This window comes from Thalassophryne amazonica, chromosome 6 (assembly GCF_902500255.1).
Source record: "Thalassophryne amazonica chromosome 6, fThaAma1.1, whole genome shotgun sequence".
NCBI classification, from domain to species: domain Eukaryota; kingdom Metazoa; phylum Chordata; class Actinopteri; order Batrachoidiformes; family Batrachoididae; genus Thalassophryne; species Thalassophryne amazonica.
In genome coordinates, this window is record NC_047108.1 from 110,271,832 (window position 1) to 110,296,189 (window position 24,358).

The 24,358-nt window shown below is 41.9% G+C and overlaps 1 protein-coding gene across 1 annotated transcript; it reads right to left on the bottom strand.

The window, feature by feature from the left end:
* Positions 1–7,768: 7,768 nt before the first annotated feature.
* nppb (natriuretic peptide B) lies at positions 7,769–9,945 on the bottom strand. The gene is made up of 3 exons (XM_034171531.1): positions 9,794–9,945; positions 9,222–9,507; positions 7,769–7,785 (listed from the first exon to the last, which is right to left on the bottom strand). The coding sequence occupies exons 1-3, from the start codon at positions 9,905–9,907 to the stop codon at positions 7,769–7,771; spliced, it is 417 nt and encodes a 138-aa protein (XP_034027422.1). The 5' UTR covers positions 9,908–9,945.
* Between the last annotated feature and the right edge of the window lie 14,413 nt (positions 9,946–24,358).

Sequence of the window (24,358 nt, forward strand, 5' to 3'; positions counted from 1 at the left end):
GCTGCCTGATATACATGTGTGTGTGTGTGTGTGTGTGTGTGTGTGTGTGTGTATGTCTACCAGTCAACAGTGACAGGAACTCAGCACCCATGTTGGAGCCTGGAACTCAGACGTTGCGTGTATTGACAGGAATGCAGCATTCAGTAATCAAATACTGACCATGTGCCAGACACGTGCACAGATGTTTTTCGGGGGTGGTGCTCAAGCCCCAAAAAAAAGGGCACCCATCGCCAAAATTATTCATGAAATAAAACCTTATGATCAAATTGCCTAAATAAATGATAAACAGGCAAAAACAGGCCATATTGTGCATGTGTTTTAAGAACCAAACCATACATTAAATAATCATCAAAAATATATATTCTAACCCCGCTGCTCTGAATACATAAAATAAAATACTAAGGAGGCGAGGTTCTCTACTGAGGTGAAGGGAGCAGGATCGTACATTAAGTAGATGCTGCACAGGAGCAGCATCTCCTGGAAGGTTTTTATGACCTCACTGTAGCTTATTTGTATGTCTTGCTCAATGGCAAGCAGGATTAGGTCAGAGAGACTCCCGAGAATGAGAATAAGAACCATATTAATCCTGAAGGAAACTGTTTTGCCAGAGAGCCGAAACAGAAAACATTGCTTTTTTTTTCTTTTTTTTTAACAGTGAGAACAATGAGTGCAACATGTTTATGCAAAATGACTGAAGACACTTGGACATGATGTTGGCAGTATTGCACATAGCTCTGAGTAACTGAAAAACTCTGATCGTGATGTATTCATCCTGCAGAAGGGGGAGGAGTTATACAGTCTGATTGTCACAGGTAGGAAATGGTAAATGGACTGCATTTACAATGATGCCTCACATTCACCCATTCACACAGTCACACTCACACACTGATGTCAGGGTGCTGCCATGCAAGGTGATCATGACACACCGGGAGCACCTAGGGATTAAGGACCTTACCCAAGGGCCCCTAGTGATTTTCCGGTCTGACTGGGTTTTGAACCAAGGATCCTCTGGTCTGAAGCCCAATGCTTAACCGCTAGACCATCAGCTACCCTAAGGAAGGACCTCCTGTGGGGTTCTGTGGAGCACCTCGATGGCCTCAGTCTTTTGCTGAAGGTGCTCTGACAGGACGTCAGTGTGGCATGCAGGGGGGGAGGTGTTGTCACGGATGGTGAGCAGTTTTCTCAACATCCTCCTCTGACACCTCCATCACAGACTCCAGCTCAACCCCCAGGACAAACCCAGCTCTCCTGATGAGCTTGTTGAGTTTGTTCATGTCAGCTGCTTTCAGCTTGCTGCTCCAGCACACTACAGCGTAGAAGATGACACCGGAGAACACTGAGTGATAAAACATCTGCAACATATTTCTGCAGACATTGAAAGATCTGAACCTCCTGAAGAAGTAAAGTCGTCTCTGACCTTGCTTAAACACAGCAACTGTGTTTACAATCCAGTCCAGTTTGTTGTCTGTGTGGACACCCAGGTACTTGTAGTAGACCACAATGTCCACCTCGGTTCCATAATGGTAACTGTTGTGGGCTGGGGTGTTTGGCTGGCTTTGTTTTTGTTTTCTTTCTCCCACCAGGTGGTATGCATTCAGGACTGAGTGGCTGAGCATTAGGACCTCACCCTGAACACCTGAGGCTTGTTTTCACGTGCAGGTCATCAGGGCTCACAGCTGTGGTGTATTCTGTCTTGATCAGAGATTGCTGCACTTAAACCTTGAATGCACAGTGTGTGATTGCCAGAGACTTGACCTTGTGAGCAGACGTGTGAGATCGACGTCAGGAGAACAATCTCACCATTACGGACGCAGAGACCGCTCCAGGTTTGACGCCACAGTCTGTGAAGGAGGATTGGGTGAGGTCTCACGCTCTTCAGCACACTTCCTGAGGTAATTTGGTTTTGGTGACTTTTATGAAGTAATGACAGTGGATTTGGTGTCCCTCACACCTTGTGTTATTGAGCTGTCACGTTATGCTAATTGTCTAATCAGCTTCTGCTGCAGTGGAGATTTGAACTGAGTTGTTCCGTGCCTGCAGGGTGAGAAGCTGATATATATATTTAAGCCAGGAAGTGTTTGCTGATTGTGTGCACCTTTTGAGCTGTGTCTCTCTGGGTGGAGAGTGTTGGACTCCATGTTTTCTTTCTTCACAGACTCGGTTTGTCGCGGCCACCTGGGGGCTGTCGGCGGGGTCCCTGGGTCCGAACTGCTGTGGCTCCGGACCGTTTGCGCTGCTGAGAGCGCGCCGTGTTTTCACCTCACCAGACCGCGGACATTTTTGGTTGTTTATCACTGCACTCATTATGATTATTAAATTCTGTTATCTTTTGAACCGTGCTCTGCTTTTTTCATGCTGGGTCGGTGCTCCAACCGCATCCGACACATAACAGGTAACTGGGTTCGGACAGGTCTTTCATCTTCTGAAGTCCACCACCAGCTCCTTCGTCTTACATATGGTGAGCTGCAGGTGGTTGAGTCTACACCACCTGAGGTGTAGAGTATGAACAGGAAGGGAGACAGGACCGTCCACTGTGGTGCCCCTGTGCTGCTCCTGATGGTGTCAGATGTAATGTCCTGAAGCCTCACATACTGTGGGCGGCCCGTGAGGTAGTTGGTAATCCAGGCTACCAGTGGAGCCTCCACCTTCATGTCAGAGGAACCACCAGTCAGATTCGGTAGAACTGCCATGGATTTTTCACAGAATCTCGCTCAAAGCCCACGTCTTCCTGGGTTTTGGTACTATTCTGTTGGATTATACTTTCAGTTTTTTTTTTTCTGGGTTGACAGGAGCAACTCAAACTGATGGAAACAGACTACATTTTTAGATGTTGTATTATATAGATGCCTTCACTGAATAGCTCATTTCTACCTCAGCATGCAAGCTGAGCGCACACACACTCTGCCTGCCTCTTCACCCTGCCCCCAGATGGGCGGGCCGTTCCCCTCAATGTGGATCAGTAAAGTTACGTGATTATGATAGAAAGCTGTTGCATTTTGACATTTCTGTGGTGGGTGCACGCGTTGTCGTAAACAATATGTGTAAAAGTAAAACTGTGTTCTGTCCGTGTACCGTGATAATCAGAAGGACAGTATGCATCATGGCATATAATGTAAAGTTATTATTATTACAATCATTATCTGTACAAGGAGATATAAAGTTATTAATGTCAATCATATGGAGTTAGCAAAGTAGTGAATTAGCCATGCGACATACTGCTCCAACAAGTGCTTGTCCAGCTGGCACACACTGTTAGAGAGTGGAAGGATGGTATGCTTGTGCCAGTTGGACTTCCAGTGATGCTCTGCTGGAATCTCCTGTTGAGATGTCCAGTCAAGGTATCAATAAACGTACAGTACACATTTGTCCTGTAGTATGACTCCACAGAGTCAACCTCATCACTCACTTGGATGAGTGAGGCGTTAATAGCATTTTTGAACATCTTGCATCCCCTAGGGACAGGTCAGATGGACCTCTTTCACAGATCTCATCAAGTAGCATCATTATAGCTTTCAGATTTCTCTGAAGGGCCTTCAGTGCTTTTCCCTGCAAGCCTAACGGGTATCTGACAGCCTCTTAAGTTCCACAATGTGGCCTTCTGCATTCAGTGACTGCTGCAATCTAACTGAAGCAGCATGGTGCTTTGGGGAGCCACTGCAAAAGGCATAGAGCTTCTCCACAAGGTTTAAGGTTACAAAGTGCTTATTTGACATTGAGGCTTCCAGCAGGCCTGAATTCAAGCAGTGTGCTTTGCAGTGCACATACAAGACCTGGTAACACTTTACTTCAATTTTCAATTTATTTCAATGATATAGCACCAAATCACAACAAAATTACATCAAAGTGCTTCACACAAGTAAGGTCTAACCTTACCAACCCCTAGAGCAAGAACACAAGGAAAAACTCCCTCTGAAGATTTGAGGAAGAAACCTTAAGCAGACCAGACTTAAAGTGGTGACCCTCTGCATGGGCCATGCTACCGACACAATTAACAATACCAATATACAGGAAATTTTGGGAGTCCATGCTGGTGCACAGGACAGGAGGCCTGCAGAAAAAGACACCCACACCCATCTCTAAATGGAGCCACACCGCAAACAGAGAGAGAGAGAGAAAAAAAAACAATCAGGCAGCAGAAAGATGTGTGAAGATGTATGAAGCCTACAGTATAATTTGTCAGCATTAAACAAGAAAAACAGATGAAATACTAAGGTGATTGCTGGCCACTAGCCATAAGCTTCACTAAAAGACCCAGAATTTAGATAAAGTTGAGGCTGCGGCCCTCTCCGTTTCCTAATAAAATTAATTTAAAAGAGTAAAAAGCATAACATACTATGCCAGTATGCTAGCCACAAAAAAGGGAAAATAAGTGAGTCTTAAGTCTGGACTTGAAAGTCTCTACAGAATCTGACTGTTTTATTGATGCAGGGAGATCATTCCACAGAACAGGGGCACGATAAGAGAAAGCTCTGTGACCCGCAGACTTTTTATTCACCCTAGGTACACAAAGTAGTCCTGCACCCTGAGAACGCAAAGCCCGGGCCGGTACGTAAGGTTTAATTAGGTCAGCTAGGTAGGGAGGTGCCAGTCTGTGAACAATTTTATAGGCTAGTAGCAGAACCTTAAAATCTGATCTCACTGGGACAGGAAGCCAGTGAAGAGACATCAAAATGGGTGTAATGGGTCAAACTTTCTGCTTCCTGTCAAAAGTCTGTCAGCAGCATTCTGAACCAAGTGGAGACCCCTAATGCTGGACTGCGGTAAACCAGAAAATAGAACATTGCAATAGTCGAATCTAGAAGAAACAAACACATGAATCAGGGTCTCAGCATCAGCCATAGACAGGAAATTGTTAAAAAGTGTCGACAGTGACAGAGTCTGCAAGTGCTTGTCAGTGTCGGTCTGTATTAAATGTGTTCCAACACTTCATTTTAGTGTTTTTGTTTCATTTAATTTCACTTTGGTTAGTGACAGTAAAGTCCACTTCCTGGTTGGGTCACCAGTCATATGAAAGTTGAAAGTACTAAACATGTGACGTGAGGCTGAGTTTTAATTTGAACATCAAACTTTCCCTCAAGGACGTCGCTCTGCGTCTCAGATCAGCTGTCATTGATTTTCACGTTTTTATAATCAAATTTTAATGCACAAATAATTTATAGCCAGTGCAGGATTTTCAGTCACGTGCCATCCTTCTGGTTGGAATATCGAGAAAAATGATTGGTACACTGACCACTGCCACGGTGCTTGTGTTCAATTTACAGCTATTTTTGTCTTATTTTGTCTGTGATGTTGTGATCATCACACGACATCATTCCAAGGAAAGATCAGTGCAAAGAACTCGTTGGAATCTCAAAGTGTGCTTTGAAGCTTTGACTCGAGGGTTTTTGTTGGCTGAAATCAAAACAAACTAAGCTAAGATACCTAATTATCAATTGATAAAGACTGCAGCCGAAGCACTCTGGATTTTTTGAAACTTTGAATCAAAACTTTGAATCAAAGCTACTCTCGCAGGGATGCAGCCAAACAATTTCATCAAAATTCAACAGCTTCATCAAATGGTGAGTTTGAAAGTGTTTCAACGTTTCAGATACATCAAACAAACTCCTATAGAGACTAACAGAGTGATAACATCACACTCTGAATGGTCGCCTGTACAGTTTACAGCGGTTCTTGGCCATGATCATTAAATGCGTTGATTGTTGTCATCTGATGACAGATGATATTGTGCGAGTGTGTGTGTATGAGAGAGAGATTTTAGTAAGGCTTCTGTATTTAGCTTCAGATCTACACTCATTTGCCAGTTTATTAGGTACATCCAGTGAAGCACAATGCAGCCCTGCAGCAAATTCTCCTCATAAAGAAGTGAAGATGTGCCCTCTTAAAAATCATCCGCCTCTGACTTATGGAAGGCAGTAAGAGATAGAAGAACAGCATGATCTGCTGCTGGTGAGACTGTAACCTGCTGTGTGGTTGAGTGGTCAGTGTCTGAACAGTTTCCCCCGTTACTGGCCATGCTGGTGAGGTTGCCAACCTGGACCAAGGTGTTATAATGTGGATTTATTCAACACAGACCGTTATTCTTTCATAATGATGTGTTGTTTTTTTTATACCACATGAACTTGTGACGGCAGATGTTACGGTGTAAACGTGGCATCGTTTGATATGCTGTTGCTTGCTTTGCTTTAGCGGCAGTAACGTCCGGTCCAGTGTGTTGGTTTGGGCTTCGTCACATTTCTGAATATCATGCTGGCTTTTATGCCACATTTCAAATCTATAATAACCGTTTGCATGGTCAACAATAGTACAATGTGCACCTGACATGTTTTTCCTTCACCTGAACTTAAAGCTGGAGTGCCAGGAAGCATATTGAAATTGAGATGATTGTTAGAATTTTGATGGGGACTAAAGTAATTTTGTTCGTTAGTGTGAATATAAAGGATTCCCAAAATATTAGTCTGAACATGATTAAAATTTGTCCATATCGAAGCAAATTCTGAATTATTGGCACGTGCCAAAAATTCGAAAGTTAGGACGGCATCGAGGTGACGTCAAAGGTCACGTGGAGGGGTTTCACGTTTCAAAGCGAGGAAGACCGGTGATATACAGAGAAAGTGCAAAGACAAGACGTCATTTGGAGCGAGAGAAAAAGAGATGATCAACGATGGTGAACATTGTGAACCAAAGAGATCGTTGGGAGCAGCGACGACAGAAGACTGGCGATCGAACTCACGAGGATTTTGCAGCGCTGCTTTTGGACAGGTGAGGTGAGGTGTCTGACTGTGTACAGTTATGGTTATTATCTGATATCTAGGTCTATAAAACAATGATTTTTCAGCCGCTGAACATAAAAAGGGTGGGGGAATGGGACTGTTCGTTGGAGATTATTTTCTCGGATGCCAGATAACTTTTCTCTAACGCACTTCCGGCTTGAATTCGTCTGCAGGTTTTGATGTTTGCTGGGGCGAAATACGCTATGGATTTCCCTCAAATGATGTATGTTCCCACAAATTAAAAATTCCCCCAAATTTTAAATGGGTTCTAAATATGATGTAGTTTATATATATTAAACTTCAGACTATATTTTATCTATTGAAGATTGCCGATATTCCAGCTTTAAGGCCTAATATGTATAATCAAGCTACCTGGGTTTGATAGCCAAGCCAGAGCAAGGCTCCAAGCTCACTCATGCTCAGTACAAATGCGCAGTTCGCTTGTGCACAGGTACCAGTCACATGGATGAGTTTAAAGATCAACAAAGGTCCTCATTTAATGTTTTCCTGCAGATGACTGACCTTGTTCCCATACTAACTAAGAAATGGCTTCTTTGTTATGATGATAAAGATGATGTGTGCATACATGTTAATGCTCCTTATTTGTTTACAAAAATATATTTCCCTCCGTTTCAAGTGCACATTTGTAAACATTTTTTAAAAGACTTTAAAAAGTAAGTCCCTTCAGCTGCTCCCTTGTTTTCACGGCAGATCTAAGGTGGGTCACAAGTCCTACGCTGGATGCAGCTCCACATTCCATGGAGAAATGGGGCAGGGTTTGAACCAAGAACCTTCTGCACTGAAACCAAGCACACTAACCACTTTTCCACCAACCCTGCTCATTTATTAAAACACTTACGATCACATAAATAATATTCTCATATCCATTTAAATAAATAGACTCATAGGTGACAAATAAAATTCAATAAATATGCATAAATAAATAACATTCAGTTGAAAAGGTCCTTGTAGGAGGTGCTGCAGGTCCAGTCATGAGTTCATCTGCTCTTTGAACCTGCAGAGATCAAATCATCATCATTAGGATTCATGCTTTCATTCATAAAAGGAAGACATATGTCTGTCTTATGTCTTCCTAAAGAAAACAGTAGAAAGAACTTCATTCATCAAATGAACCTTGTTTTGTAGAACAGTATAATTTACAGTCTGTCTGATACCGATATTAGGGATTTAAAAATATATCTGCTAATATATACATAAAAACTAGCAATGATTCCAAAGATTTCTTTATCAAAGTCTTATGAAAAAGAAATGTAATTGAGACTGGATGGTTTACAGATGAAATGTAAATTTTATTGTAAATAACTATAAATATAACCAACAACCAACCAGCGTACATCATGTTTCCTTCACTCGGATTGGTAGATGCTGTGTTGTATCACTCAGCAGTTGCATGAAATAGACTTCTCATCTATTTTGGCCCTGCAGAGCTGGCTGGCATAATCCTACGGTCACATTAGCTGTACAGGACAGCGGCAAAGAGACGACTTGCCATTCATTTTCAGTCAGAGTGAGTATTTTGCAGCAGTAAGAGACAATAGTTGCTCAGCTGCCAGCTAGGCATGGCCAAAATAAACCTTAAATCCATTTTATGCAAATACTGAGCAGCGTGGCACAGCAACTGCCAATCTGAGTAAACTGGCAGTGTAACATCAGCTGGTTGTTCGCTCAAACAAAATAATGCAAGATGGTGAAATACATTAAAAACAGCTTATTTCTGTGTAAATCTACTATGTTTCTCATATATTTTGTAAAAGTTACAGAGATATTAGCATGCATGCCCCGGCAACACCCATCTGTCATTTGTAGCTAAAGTGACCATCGCATAATGACCACTTGTCTTTTGTCACTGAAAATTGCCCACTCTGATTGAAAATGATTGACAGCTGGTTGCTTGGCCTCTGTTTCTTCTCTGCAATGTGACCAAGGGGTGATGGGGGTCTCAGCCATGTTTGACAGCATTGTAAACAATGCTATCTGCTCACCCTCTGCTGGACAAACTATATAATAACAGCGTTTCCAACAGTTTGCCTGATGGAAACACATTGTGTTGTTTATTCAGCAAAATAAGTTTTCATATCTGCAAAAATAATGCAGACACACACACACACACACACACACACACACACACACACACACACACACACACACACACACACACACACACACACACACACACACACACACACACACACACACCAAAACAAGTGGATAATCGTGTCTAAAATCCTGCACAGGATTTTTTGGATTAAACTCATCACGTCTTTTGTATACATGCATGTGATGCTAATTTATGGGTGTATTATGTACTTACTGTCATACAGAATCAAAGTAACACAAGCAGGTTTTTCCAAAGTGTGTATCTGAGCTTGATTCATCCAAACACCACATTAGCTCCACGTGAAGCGGTCAGCCTGGATGTCAATGACTTACCATAAGTGCGTACAGTATTACAGCCCAAGGGGCTCATGGAGCCTATTCTGACCATCCGCTGACCAAAGCAGCTGGACGACCTCCTGGAGGAGTCGCTGCGGACGCTTTTCAGGTTCTTAGCTGACAGAAGCTCTCTGATTGTTGCCTCACTGAGTCCGGTCTGGGATGGCTCTTTATCTTTTACTTCTTCCACATCCAAACGGTCAAAACTTTCCTCTTGTTCAGGGACTATCTGGTCAGCTCCATCCTGATCAGAAATGGACTTCTCCAGTCTTTGAAGGAGCACCTGCAACATCCACACACAAATATGTTTAAGTTCTTAAGGTTCACATTCAGAAGTTCCAAACAAACTGACTGCATGACCACTGGAAAGATGGATGAGGTTTTCAGTCCACTTATGGCACTGTGACTGTATGAAGCCTTCAGTTTAGTTCCGTGATCGGACTTAGATTACAGTCAGGAACAGAGCTCATATGGAAAATTAACAACAGACATCCTCATTCACCCTGTAAGTGGACTAAATACTGATTGTAATACATGGAACATGAGATCCAGCAAATTTCTGAACCCACCGTTAAGGTGTCCATGTCACTGTCGCTCAAATAGGGGCTGATGGGAACCGTGCTGGAAAGCCGCAGGTACCCGAGCAGGAGGACGCCAACAACAGGAATGGAAAAAAGCTGCATGTTTCTCCGGCAGACTTGATTGGTTGGATCAGTTGCTTAAACACACGCCGGCACTCACCGCTCTTTTATACTTCAGCCTGACATACAAAGCTATGGTAGGAATTGACGTTGCATTCCGGACACCTGATTATGATAACGAGAGCAGGCGGAAACGACTCCTTTTAAAGTGTTGTCTCTGTGATATGCGGCATTCAGATGACATAGCTGCTTCCTTATGGTACTATGTTTTGTACTTTAACCCCCACACCCCCTCCAGCGTGGGACACTGTTGTCACCCAGCTATGGGAAGTAGTAACCGCACAGACATGACGGCGTTACTAAACTTAGGGTGGTATGTGATGGTGGGAATGTCACTGTCATGAACTGACTAAAAAGCCAAATTCCCAAAACAACAGCCTGAAGGGTCCTAGAGCAAAGTATTAATGCCACACCAGCTCCAGCACCGTGATATGTGGCTTCAGATTCACAAGAAATCACACACCCAGCCATCAGACAGTGAGCACAACCCTCCGTCCATGGTTCAGCTGCAGTTCTTCTTCTTACACCTTGTGCGGTTGCCAGATGTTTGAGACAAGTCCTTCAGAACATTTGTGGTATTCCACATTTTCCAATATATTTCATTTTCAGATATTGTTTTGATGGATTTATTTTGGTAATTTAATTTTGTAGTAATAATGCAATGGCAAAAGTGAGCACAAAAGCTGCCATTGAATGATTCATGAACAATGAAAGCTTCAGCTCTGGAAAACTTTGACTTTGGCACAGAATTTCTAGGCGCAACCAGGGTGTAGAGGGGGTCTGGTTTGGGAACCACCGAATCTTGTCTCTGCTGTTTGCGGACGATGTGGTTCTGTTGGCTTCGTCAAATCAGGACCTTCAGCGTGCACTGGGGCAGTTTGCAGCCGAGTTTGAAGCGTCCGGGATGAAAATCAGCACCTCCAAATCCGAGGCCATGGTTCTCGACCAGAAAAAGGTGCTTTGCCCTCTTCAGGTCGGTGGAGTTTCCTTGCCTCAAGTGCAGGAGTTTAAGTATCTCGGGGTCTTGTTCATGAGTGAGGGATGGATAGAGCGTGAGATCGATAGACGGATCGGTGCAGCATCTGCAGTGATGCAGTCGCTGTATCGTACCGTCGTGGTGAAGAGAGAGCTGAGTAGGAGGGCAAAGCTCTCGATTTACCGATCGATCTACATTCCGATCCTCACCTATGGTCATGAGATTTGGCTCACGTCCGAAAGAACGAGATCACGAGTACAAGCGGCCGAGATGAGTTTCCTCCGCAGGGTGGCTGGGCACTCCCTTAGAGATAGGGTGAGGAGCTCGGTCACTCGGGAGGAGCTCGGAGTCGAGCCGCTGCTCCTCCATATCGAAAGGAGTCAGTTGATGTGGCTCGGGCATCTTTTCCAGATGCCCCCTGGACACCTCGCTGGAGAGGGTTTCCGGGCACGTCCCATTGGGAGGAGGCCCCGGGGAAGACCCAGGACACGCTGGAGGGACTACATCTCTCGGCTGGCTTGGGAACGCCTTGGGGTTCCCCCGGAGGAGCTGGGGGAGGTGTGTGTGTATCAGGTGGTCTGGGCGGCTTTGCTTGAGCTGCTGCCCCCGCGACCCGACTCCGGATAAAGCGGAAGAAAATGGATGGATGGATCTCAGATAGTAAAGGTTGCAGTGTTTATATATAATACAAATAATAAATGTTAATGGAAACTCAGCCTCATGGGGTGTGCAGCCAGTACCTTCTGTGTGTTGGTTGCAAGCCCAGATAAATGACTAGGATTGCGTCATGAAGGGCATTTGGCAGGAAATAAGCCAAAATTAAAAACAAAAACGTGCAGAGTACAAATCAAATTTCCATATCGGATAAGTCTAAGTCGAGGCCCATGTTAACAACCACCACTGGCGCCGTTGCCCAAAAGGGTGCTGGCAGAAATTGGGCTGCTGCTGAGTGAGGAAGAAGAAGAGGAGGAGAACGTGTCCATAAACAGCAGGAGAAGAGTAAAACTAGAAGTGTGGAAGTGAGAGTCAGGACTTTGAATGTTGGCAGTATGACTAGTAAATGGAGAGAGCTGGCTGATGGCAAGGAGAAAGGTAGACATATTGTGTGTGCAAGAGACCAAGTGGAAGGGAAGTAAGAGCAGGAGCAGAGGTGGTGGGTTCAAGTTGTATCATGGTGAGGACAGGAAGAGAAATGGTGTTGGGGTCATTTTAAAGGATGAGTACGACACACTCTCGTATGTCAAGAGTGTTGGAGGTTAAGAGAGTGTCTGACAGTGTGATGAGTGTGAAGCTGGGAACTTGAAGGTGTGATGATAAATATCATCGTGACATAAGGTCACATAAGGTCACTGCAGCACAAAATCTCCGAACTTCGGATTAACGCCAAAGCCTACTATGAGTACCGTGAAGCAGGCATTATGGTGTTTACTGAGACCTGGTTGCATTCGGACGTCGCGGATTCCCTGGTCGAAATGGATGGATTTTCACTTTTTCGGGCGGACAGAACATCAGCCTCAGGAAAGAGCAGAGGTGGAGGCATTGTGGTCTACGTGAATGACAAATGGTGTCGACAGGTTACGGCGAGAGCAATGGTATGTACTCCTGACGCTGAACTCCTTTGCTTATCTTTGAGGCCCTGGTATTTACCTAGGGAGTTTGGGAATATTATCCTGTGTGCAGCATACGTCCCCCCCAGCGCAAACGCAGCAAGGGCTGCGCGTCTTACAGCTGACTGTATACACGATCAACTGCAACGCACACCGGGTGCGCCAGTTTTTATTCTGGGTGACTTTAATCACTGTAAATTGGAACTATTGCTACCGGATTATGAACAATATGTGAGATGTGCTACACGAAATAACAGCATATTAGACAAATGCTACGGAAATGTTAAAAATGCCTATACTGCCACCTTGAGGCCCCCTGTAGCCAACTTGGACCATAGCACTGTTCACTTATTATCTTCATATAGGACTGTATTAAAGAGCTCTAAGCCAAAGACAAAATGGGTAACATTATGGTCTAATGACAGTATTGAGACTCTAAAAGGTTGTTTTCTCAGTACAGACTGGAACATATTTCACAGCCAGGACCTTGACTCTGCTACAGAGAAATTACAGACTATATTCATTTCTGTATTGAAAGTGTTGTCATAAAAAAGGATGTTGTTATATATCCAAATAACAAACCCTTCATTACTAAGCAAATCAAAGACTGTATTAACAGAAAGAAAATTGCTTTTAAAACTCATGATAAGGCTACACTGATATCAGCACAAAAAGAACTTAATCAGCAATTGCGTGTAGCAAGGAGAAAACAGAAAGAGCTTTTAGAACTTAATTTTAATATTTCAGACACCAAGAGAGTCTGGGATTCTATGAAGGCTATCACAAACATGAACCCTTATAAAAAGCATTTTATATCACTTGATGACTCCAAAATGGCCAATGAGTTAAATGATTTTTATTTGAGATTTGAGACACATGATTTCTCTGAAAAGTGTAACAAGGAGCTGGACTCTCTACCCCCCTCTGATAATGCGTCACATAGACTGTGGATTGATCCACAACAGGTTGAACGTCTCTTTCGGCATGCTCTGTTAAAAAAGGCTGCAGGGCCAGATGGGATTTCATCATTTTTGTTAAAAACATTTGCACAGGAGCTTACTGCAGTTTGGTGTCCTGTTTTTCAACAGTCTATAGACACCCATACAGTCCCTGCCCTGTGGAAACTTTCTATGATCATCCCGGTGCCCAAGAAAGCAAACCTCAGCAAAAACAATGATTTTAGGCCTATAGCATTGACATCAGTTGTGATGAAATGTTTCGAGAAATACATTGTGAGCAGGCTGAAAATAGATGTAGATGGCAAATTAGATCCATTTCAGTTTGCTTACAGATGAGGGCGATGCACAGATGATGCGATTTCCACCATCATGCATCTTGTTTTGAAACATCTTGATGACAAGTCATCATATGCCCGATTACTTTTTACTGACTTCAGCTCCGCCTTTAATACGCTTCAGCCATACTTATTAATTCAGAAACTTAAAGCGTTGGATGTCAATCCATCACTTATATGGTGGTTTCACTCTTTTTTGACAAACAGAACACAGCAGGTTAAGGTAAATTCTAGCCTGTCCCAAATCAAAGACATCAGTACTGGAGCACCGCAGGGATGTGTGAGCTCACCTGTCCTTTTTACTTTATATACTAATGAGTGTTCAGCCAAGCACCCTGGGAACTATATTTTTAAATATTCAGACGACTCAGCACTTCTGTGCTTGCTTCAACAGAATGATGATTTGAATATCTATTGAATATTCAGACGTAAGGCAGTTTGTTGAGTGGTGTGATTCCAGTTACCTTACTTTAAATGTTAAAAAGACAGAGGAAGTCATTTTTGATCCAAAGTTAGTTGGCAATCACAACCCTGTAATTATACACCAGCAACCAATCACACAGGTGCAATCGTACAAATGTCTTGGTGTCTGTATAGACAGCTCCCTTACATGGAATACCCATGTTGACGGCGTTTGCGTTTTCATGGAGTCGACCAAAAAATTATGTTACTGTTTTATAAGGCAGTTCTTGAAAGCATTCTAAGATATGGCATAACCTGTTGTGGGCTGGGGTGTTTGGCTGGCTTTGTTTTTGTTTTCTGTTTCTCCCACCAGGTGGTATGCGTTCAGGACTGAGTGGCTGACGTGTAGCTGAGCATTAGGACCTCACCCTGAACACCTGCGGCTTGTTTTCACGTGCAGGTCATCAGGACTCACAGCTGTGGTGTATCTGTCTTGATCAGAGCTTGCTGCACTTAAACCTTGAATGCACAGTGTGTGATTGCCAGAGACTCGACCTTGTGAGCAGACGTGTGAGATCGACGTCAGGAGAACAATCTCACCATTACGGACGCAGAGACCGCTCCAGGTTTGACGCCACAGTCTGTGAAGGAGGATTGGGTGAGGTCTCACGCTCTTCAGCACACTTCCTGAGGTAATTTGGTTTTGGTGACTTTCATGAAGTAATGACAGTGGATTTGGTGTCCCTCACACCTTATTATATTGAGCTGTTACGCTATGCTAATCGCCTAATCAGCTTCTGCTGCAGTGGAGATTTGAACTGAGTTGTTCCGTGCCTGCAGGGTGAGAAGCTGAGTTATATTAAAGCCAGGAAGTGTTTGCTGATTGTGTGCACCTTTGAGCTGTGTCTCTCTGTGTGGAGAGTGTTGGACTCACCTCATGATTTCTTCCTTCACAGACTTGGTTTGTTGTGGCCGCCTGGGGGGTGTCGGCGGGGTCCATGGGTCCGAACTGCTGTGGCTCCGGACCGTTTGCGCTGTTGAGAGCGCGCCGTGTTTCCACCTCACCAGACCGCGGACTTTTTGGGTTGTTTATTACTCCACTCACTATTATGTTTATTAAATTCTGTTACCTTTTGAACCGTGCTCTGCTTATTTTATGCTGGGTCCTGTCAAACGCTGGGTCGGTGCTCCGACCGCGTCCGACACATAACATAACCACTTGGTTTGGGAACCTTCCTGTGTCCCTAAGATCAAAATTAAACTACCTTGTTCTTACAGCAATGAAAATCATTGGTCTGAAACAGTATAACAATCCTCAGTCAATTTTTGATCAGTGCGTGATGAAGCAAGCGGACAGAATTCTTTCTGATCCCTCCCATGTTCTGCACACGCAATACGAGTTGCTACCATCGGGCCGGCATTTCAGAGTCCCCCATTGCAGACTGAATAGATATAGGAACTCTTTTGTTCCTATATCAATCATAGCCCTTAACAAATATCATAATAAACACCGCTAACAATCAGGCACATTAGGAGGTTTTAGTATTTGTATGTTTTTTATTTATTTATTTTTATTCTTTATTTATGTATTTATTTATTGTTATGAACTGTTTATGTCTTGTTCTGTATCTTTGTATGGGTCATGATTTTTGAGAAGTCCAAGACAAATTTCCCCATGGGGACATTAAAAGTATCTATCTATCTATCTATCTATCTATCTATCTATCTATCTATCTATCTATCTATCTATCTATCTATCTATCTATCTATCTATCTATCTATCTATCTATCTATCTATCTATCTATCTATCTATCTATCTATCTATCTATCTATCTATCTATCTATCTAATCTATCTAATCTATCTAATCTATCTATCTATATGCATGCCCCACAGGTAGGTTGTGAGATGAAGGAAAATGAAGATTTCTGGCATGAGTTAGATGAGGTGGTGCAGAGTGAACCCAAGCATGAAAGATGGTATCAAGGACAGGAATGTGGAAGGGCAGAAGGATACCACTGTGGTGAATACCTACTTTAGGAAAAGGGAGGAACACAGGTTGAAATATAAGCAGTGGTGGGCACAGATAACCAAAAAATTAACTTCGATAACAGATAATCAGATCTTCAATAAAGATAAAACAATAATCCACCCAAAAATGTATCGGAAGTTACAGATAACCGATAACAGATAAATTCCAATATAGTCTCTGGTACATTTACAACTACTAATAAAACAAACTGAAGTTTTAATGCCACAATAGCTTCTAGTAATATTAAAAGTAACAACAGACCCAAACAATGAGACAACATTTTTGTCTTTGAACATTCTGCCCCTGGTGCGTGACTACGCGCCAGAGATTCTGCAGAAGCGGAGGGCATACGCAGAGGCAAAAGCAGTTCTGAAACTTAAGAAGATACGCTTTCAAACTCTGTTTCCAGCGAAGTTAAGAGTCTACTATGAGAGCGGACCTGTGCTGTACGGGTCTGTGGAAGAGGCGACGCCGGATATGAACAAGAGAGGGCTCACGGTTACGGAGGTGTCCAGTCCAAGCCCGACATCAATCTTGGATAAAATTCAGCAACTAACTTGGAGCACAGTTAAGACCAAGACCCGGGCTGATAACACGAAGGCTCCTAGCTATCAAGAAAAATTGCAAATGTTTCGGAGGTAAAGATAAGAACTGAGCATGAAGAGCGCAGGTGGTGAGTTGTTCATTGTCTAAAATGGAAGGACTATTGAAATAATAAGAGTCAAGAAATCATTGACAGTTCAGACTAAAAGTGCTAAAACTGCTTAAGGCTAGTTTAAGGTGATATGTCGGGACACAAGGACAGTGGACAGTAAAATAGCTAGTTTTACTGTTGTAGGCCCTCACCCTCCAACGAGGGGACGATGCTCTCCCTCCAACCCCCTTTTCCAACTGGGGTCAATCAGGATCGTCAGCGTGATCCCACCTTTGGAGGTCAACTATTTTTGTTCATTATTGTTCCTTTTTGTTCAAGCCTGTTTTAGGGCATATTGTTGTGTGTTTTAGGGTGTTGCCGTAATGACCTGTTGTCAAATATATATTGAAACGTATATGTGCAGATAATGAAAGTGGTTAGTTATAATGTGAATAGGTTACTCAATCCAATCAAAAGAAGCAAGATTCTAACTAAACTAAAACGGATAAATACTGAAATAGCATTTCTACAGGAAACCCATCTTTCTGAAACAGAACATGCCAAACTCACTAGAATGGGATTTAAATATCAATATTCATCATCTTATTCTGCGGGTCATAGGAGGGGAGTGTCAATTTTAATATCAAGTAAAATTACATTTGAAACACTATTTGAAAAAAAAAAAAGATAAAGAAGGCAGATATGTCCTTTTAAGGGGAAATATGGATGGTTCACTAATGACCTTGCTAAATGTTTATGCTCCCCCCAAATTCTGAATGGAGCTTTTTTAGGCAAATATTTGATTTAATAATAAATGAAACTCAAGGTATTTTAATATGTGCAGGCGATTTTAATCTGAGGTTAAGTTTGGATCTTGATTCATCTAACCCAAGAATAACTCAGCCTAAACTTAGAAATAAAAAATTCAAAGGTGCACTGGATGATCTGGGACTGGTTGATCTGTGGAGACAACTTAATCCAACAGCAAAAGACTATACATTTTTCCTCAAACCCACATTTGTTTTTCTCACGAATTGACTACTTTTTTATTTTTAATAAGGATCTTCACAGGGTGTTTGACTGTACAATAGGCAGTATGGATTTATCGGACCACAGTCCATTAACTCTAGACATAGATATAAATATGGATCGTAAAAAAACCATGTGGAAGCTAAACAATTATGTTTTGAGCCAAAAAAAGACTCAAATTAAAGCAGATATCAAAGAGTACATAGAGGACAATGATAATGATGAGATAACTCCCATAATACTTTGGGATGCTTGTAAAGCTGTCCTTAGAGGAAAAATAATAGTCTATAGTTCAAATCTAAAATGTTCAAGGCAGCATAAATTACTGATACTGGAATCTGAATTGGCAAAGCTGGAACATTATTACAAACAAAAAGGGGACCACAAAATAAAAACAGAAATAGTCAAAAAGAAAAACAAAATAGATGAGCAGTACACTAAAGATATTCAGAAGAAAATGATGTTTACGAAGCAGACGTACTATGAGGGTGGGGCAAAAGCTACTAGACTGTTGGCTTACAAATTAAAAAAACAGCAAGCAGAAAACTCAATTTACAAAATTAGAAATTCTGAAACAAAGCAGATTGAATATAAACTACCACAGATTAAAAATGTTTTGAAACATACTATAAAAAATTATACTCAAAGGCTCCATGTGACCAAGTGAAAATGCAGAGCTTTTTTGATCAAATTCATTTACCAAAGTTGACAATGGAACAAAGAAAAGATCTTGTAAAACATATTTCAAAAAATGAAATTGAGGCAGCAATAAAACACCTTAAATCAAATAAAATGGCCGGACCAGATGGGTTCTCTCCAGAATTTTACAAGGAAATTAAGGAATCCTTGGTTCCAATTTTGGAGCATACTTTCAACTGGATCCTGCAAGAAAATAAAACCCCTCCCTCATGGAGTGAAGCGGTAATATCATTAATTCCAAAGGAAGGCAAGGACAAACTTAAATGTAACCATTTTAGACCAATAAGTGTCCTGAATCAGGACTACAAAATTTTCACCCATATTCTAGCCAAAAGAATGGAAATTGTTCTCCCACAGATCATTAGTCTAGATCAGACTAGTTTTATTCGGGAGCGTCGGACACAGGACAACATATGCCGTGCCCTACATGTAGTAAATCACATAACAATGCACAATAGGCCTGCAATTCTAGTAGGTTTAGATGCAGAGAAGGCGTTCGACTGTGTAAGCTGGTCTTTTCTGTATGAAACCTTGGGTAGATTTGGTTTTGATGATAAAATAATAAAAACAATCCAAGCATTATACTATGAGCCAAAGGCAAAAATGAAGGTGAACGGGGCAGTATCTCAATCTATAAAACTAGAGAGAGGCTCAAGACAAGGCTGCCCCCTGAACCCGTTGCTATTCGCTCTTTTTATGGAGCCATTAAGTCGGTACATCCCCCAGAACCAGGATATCAAGGGTATTGATATGAAAGGGGGTAATCAAAAAATTTCATTGTTTGCGGATGATGTACTACTTTATTTATCCGATCCAGAGACTTCTTTTATACATTTAACTACACTATTAGAAGACTATGGAACATTCTCTGGCTACAAGTTAAATTTATCAAAAACACAAGTTATGTGCTTTAGGTATAATCCCACAAAAAACATGTCTGAAAAATACCCACTAAATTGGGGAGCTACTAAAATGAAATACCTCGGGGTTGAAATCCCCAAAGATTTAACAAATTTATACACTGATAACTACTTACCATTTAATAAAAACCTCAAGGAGGATGTTCAGAGGTGGAGCGCCATTCCCCTTCTTGGTTTTGGATCCAGAGTACAATCAGTTCAAATGAATATTCTACCTAGACTACTTTACTTGTTCCAATCCCTTCCTGTGGAGATACCAGACCACCAATTCCAGGAGTGGGACAGACTAATTTCACGTTACGTCTGGCAAGGTAAAAGACCAAGAATCAAATACAAAAACTTACAATTATCTAAGAGTAGGGGGGGAGTGGCGCTCCCTTCCCTTAAAGATTATTATGTGGCTGCACAACTTAGACCACTTGTGTGCTTATGTAATTTTGACTACTTTGCTAAATGGAAAGAAATTGAAGAGGCATCAACAAATGCATATCCAATTCAAGAGCTAATAGGAGAAAAAATTAGATTGGACAGATTAGACTATTTGAAAAATCCATTTATTACCTTACCTATTAAATTATGGAATAAGACAGTACAATGCAATCATTTAAATAATGTGGTGGGAATATTGAAATGGTGTGGATATGATAAAGATTTTGCACCCAGTAGGTTAGATGCACGATTTAAAGAATGGACCTCACAAGGGAGGGTTAACTGCTTATTGTACCTTATTAAATCAAGGGAAAGTGAACAATTTCCACGCATTGAAAACGATCTATGGTTTAAACAATAGTGATTTTTTCAGATTTCTCCAAATTCGAAACTACATTGGAAAAATATTAAAGAATACTAAAGAAAAACTCCAAAATAATCTTTTAATCAAAGTGTTTGTTGATGCCTATACTTCACTTAATGATCATAAGACAATTTCAAGGCTCTACAAAGGACTATGTCAATCAAAAGGACTTGAGTGTCATGTGAAACAAAAATGGGAAAAAGAGGGGAATTTATGTATCTCTGATGAGGAATGGACAACAATCTGTGAGGTACAATGGAAAACTACCAACTCAACAATCTGGAGAGAGTTTTGTTGGAAAAACTTGATTTTGACTTGACTTGACTTGCAACACAACACAAGGGTGAATTTAATCAAGCAAACAAGCAAGCAACGTTTCGGCCTAAGGCCATCATCAGGCAAATAATTTCCATGAATGAAAAGCCATCTTAAATAGGGTGTGGCTGATTACATCACAGGATGTCATCATAGAAAAAACCTACACTTCCATAAAACTCATACAATAATATATGTCACAATGAAACATATTACATAAAAAACAGATATATACGACAGCTCAATAGACATACACACACATATACATATATATACATATATACACACACATCTACATACACATATACATACATATGCACGCACATGCCCATTCATCAAGGGACCTGCCTCAATAAATAAACTAGACAGAGGAAATGGAGCATATACCATAGGACTATAATAGAAAAATGTCATAAGAAGATATTGAGAATCAGTTCATCATTAAGCCCCTTAGGTGCCAAAGGTTGTAATGTTTCAATCCAGTAGGCCTCTCTTTTTTTTTCAAAAGTTTATCATGGGCTCCCCCTCTAAAGGGAGGAGGGACCTGTTCAATGCCACAAAAACGAAGAGTGCTTACATTATGATGTGCATCATTGAAATGAACAGCTACTGGATAATTCCTGTCATTTCTGCAAATTGAACTTTTGTGTTCACTTATTCTTTGTTTTAATTGTCTTATGGTCTTGCCCACATATGCTAAACCACAAGGACAGCATAAGAGATAAATCACGTGTGGATACACAGGTTATTACATTCCGAATGGATATTTTTTTACCGCCGTGGGGGTGCTGGAAAAAAGTAGTTTCATAAGTATTATTACATTGCGCACAATTCCCACACCGGTAATTTCCATTCGGAATAGGTGCCAGTAAACTCTGGATAGATGTAACTTTAGGGGTAACGTTGGCACGAACAAGGTAGTCGAAAGATTTCTACCCCTCCTACTGACAAAAAGGGGAGGGTATCTAAAAATTGTAGAGAGCTCAGGATCAGATGTCAAAATGTGCCAGTGTTTTTTAAAAATAGCCTTGATGGTAGCAGAGTGAGGAGAATACTGTGTAATGCAAGTAACAGAGAATTCCTTTTACTGTTTCACAGTCTTTTTTAACAGTTCTGAACGTGTTTTCTTCAAAGCCAGGTCGAGAGTTTTTTTGTTTAACAGCCTTTGTGCCTTCTCTTACGCACCTGTCGTCAAGGTATGTGCGAAGTGATTTCTTTTTTTACGTTTTTGGCATTTCAGTGCCTTTGACTTCTGCACTCTCTTCCTTGCACATGTGAAACACCTTATAGATGATGACATATAGTAGAGAAGCTTGAATCTTCGACTGGACTGGGTTGCTTGACGTGAGGACGTTTCGCTTCAAATCACAGAAGCTTCCTCAGCTAAAATTCTTGCTCTGGTAGACTGTCTTCTGTCTTGACTCTTGTAGAGAAGAATAAACCAGAAGCCAACAAAAGCTGGAGTTTTTAACCTAACCAGACCCCACCTACCGAGAGGCTGACTGCTATAGGCTAGTGACTAAACAGTAGCTCTAATTTGCACCTATTGTGCTCTAGTTAGCACTCTCCTAATGACAGGACGGAAGCCTCCCCTGATGGCTCCCTTGACGACTCTCTCCTAATGACATGAATGACTCATTGCCATGAACAAAGACTGAAACTGCTTTGACCTGAGTACCACATTGTAAACAGGGGACAAAGAGTGTCTGAGACCCGCTCCGCGGTTAAGGGTGGGTTTCAACTGTTTTACAAAGAATGCTTCCTTGACACTTCTCTCAAACCATTTCTTCTCTCTGGCTAAGATTTTAACTTCCTTGTCCTCAAACGTGTGGTTAGTGTCTTTCAGGTGGACATGAACTGCAGACTGAGGTCCTCTGGCGTTGACTGGTTTAAACTAAACTGGGATTTTGTGCTGTCTGAAGATCCTCTGTAGTTTTTCCCCTACTCCTGCTAAATAAGGGAGAGACACTCCTCTTCTTCTTGTCTCCGTCTCCTGTCTATCTGGTCTCTTTGTTTTCTGGGACTTCTGCACTTTGTCCAGGGACCAACGTGGGTACCCACATACTGTGAGGGCTTTCTGTACAAGTTGTTGTTCCCTCTGCAGTTGTGGGCACCTGTAGGGCTCTGTGTTGAAGAGTCCTGATCACCCCGAGCTTGTGTTCAAGGGGGTGGTTTGAGCCAAAGAGCAGATATTGGTCAGTGTGAGTGGGTTTTCTGTAAACCTGTCTGGAGCTGCCTGTTCTCTCCAATCGTAACATCACAGTCCAAGAAGACTAAATGGTTGTTTCTGGCATCCTCACGTGTGAACTTGATACTGGAGTCCACCGAGTTGATGTGTTCTGTGAAGTCCTCGACCTCCTGTTGCTTGATTTTAACCCATGTGTCATCGACATATCTGAACCAGTGACTGGGAGAGATGCCCGTGAACGACATCAAGGCTGTCTTCTCCACTCGCTCCATGTACAGATTGGCCACAATGGGGGATACTGGAGACCCCATCGCACAACCATGGATCTGCCTGTAGTAATTCCCCCTAAACAGGAAATACGTGGTGTTAAGACAGATCTCCAAGAGTTGGCAGATGTGGTCTGGTGTGAGTGAGGGGTTTTTCCGTAATTATTGTATGGCCTTGCCTTACAATATAAGGCGCCTTGGGGCAACTGTTTGTTGTGATTTGGCGCTATATAAATAAAATTGATTTGATTTGAGTTTGGTCCTTTCAGGTAGAGACACATCTTCCAGCAGTTCATCTCCACCTGAAAGACACTAACCACAAGTTTGAGGAGAAGGAAGTTAAAATCTTAGCCAGAGAGAAGAAATGGTTTGAGAGAGGTGTCAAGGAAGCATTCTTTGTAAAACAATTGAAACCCAGCCTTAACTGCGGAGCGGGTCTCAGACACGCTTTGTCCCCTGTTTACAATGTGGTACTCAGGTCAAAGCAATTTCAGTCTTTTGTTCATGTAATGAGTCATTCACGTCATCAGGAGAGAGTCGTCAAGGGAGCCATCAGGGGAGGCTTCCATCCTGTCATTAGGAGAGTGCTAACTAGAGCACAATAGGTGCTAATTAGAGCTATTGTTTAGTCACTAGCCTATAGCAGTCAGCCTCTCGGTAGGTGGGGTCTGGTTAGGTTAAAAACTCCAGCTTTTGTTGGCTTCTGGTTTATTCTTCTCTACAAGAGTCAAGACAGAAGTCAGACTACCAGAGCAAGAATTTTAGCTGAGGAAGCTTCTGTGATTTGAAGCGAAACGTCCTCACGTCAAGCAACCCAGTCCAATCGAAGATTCAAGCTTCTCTACTATGGAAACCACCTGGACAACTGAGAGCCTACACAGAAACATTGTGACATATATTATTGTATGAGTTTTATGGAAGTGTATATTAAAAAGGTTATGTTTTTTTCTATGACAACATCCTGTGATGTAATCAGCCACACCCTATTTAAGATGGCTTTTCATTCATGGAAATTATTTGCCTGATGATGGCCTTTGGCCGAAACGTCGCTTGCTTGTTTGCTTGATTAAATTCACCCTTGTGTTGTGTTGCAAGTGAGGCAGTGTGCGAGAGTTTTTTTGTTTGTTTAGCAGCCTTTGTGCCTTCTCTTACGCATCTGTCGTCAAGGGATGTGTGAAGTGATTTCTTTTTTTAAACTAGAGAGAATAACATTCAATATTAGATTACACGAGATAAGTTTGAAGAGCGATGGAAGCGGTGGATTGAGTTTATTACAAC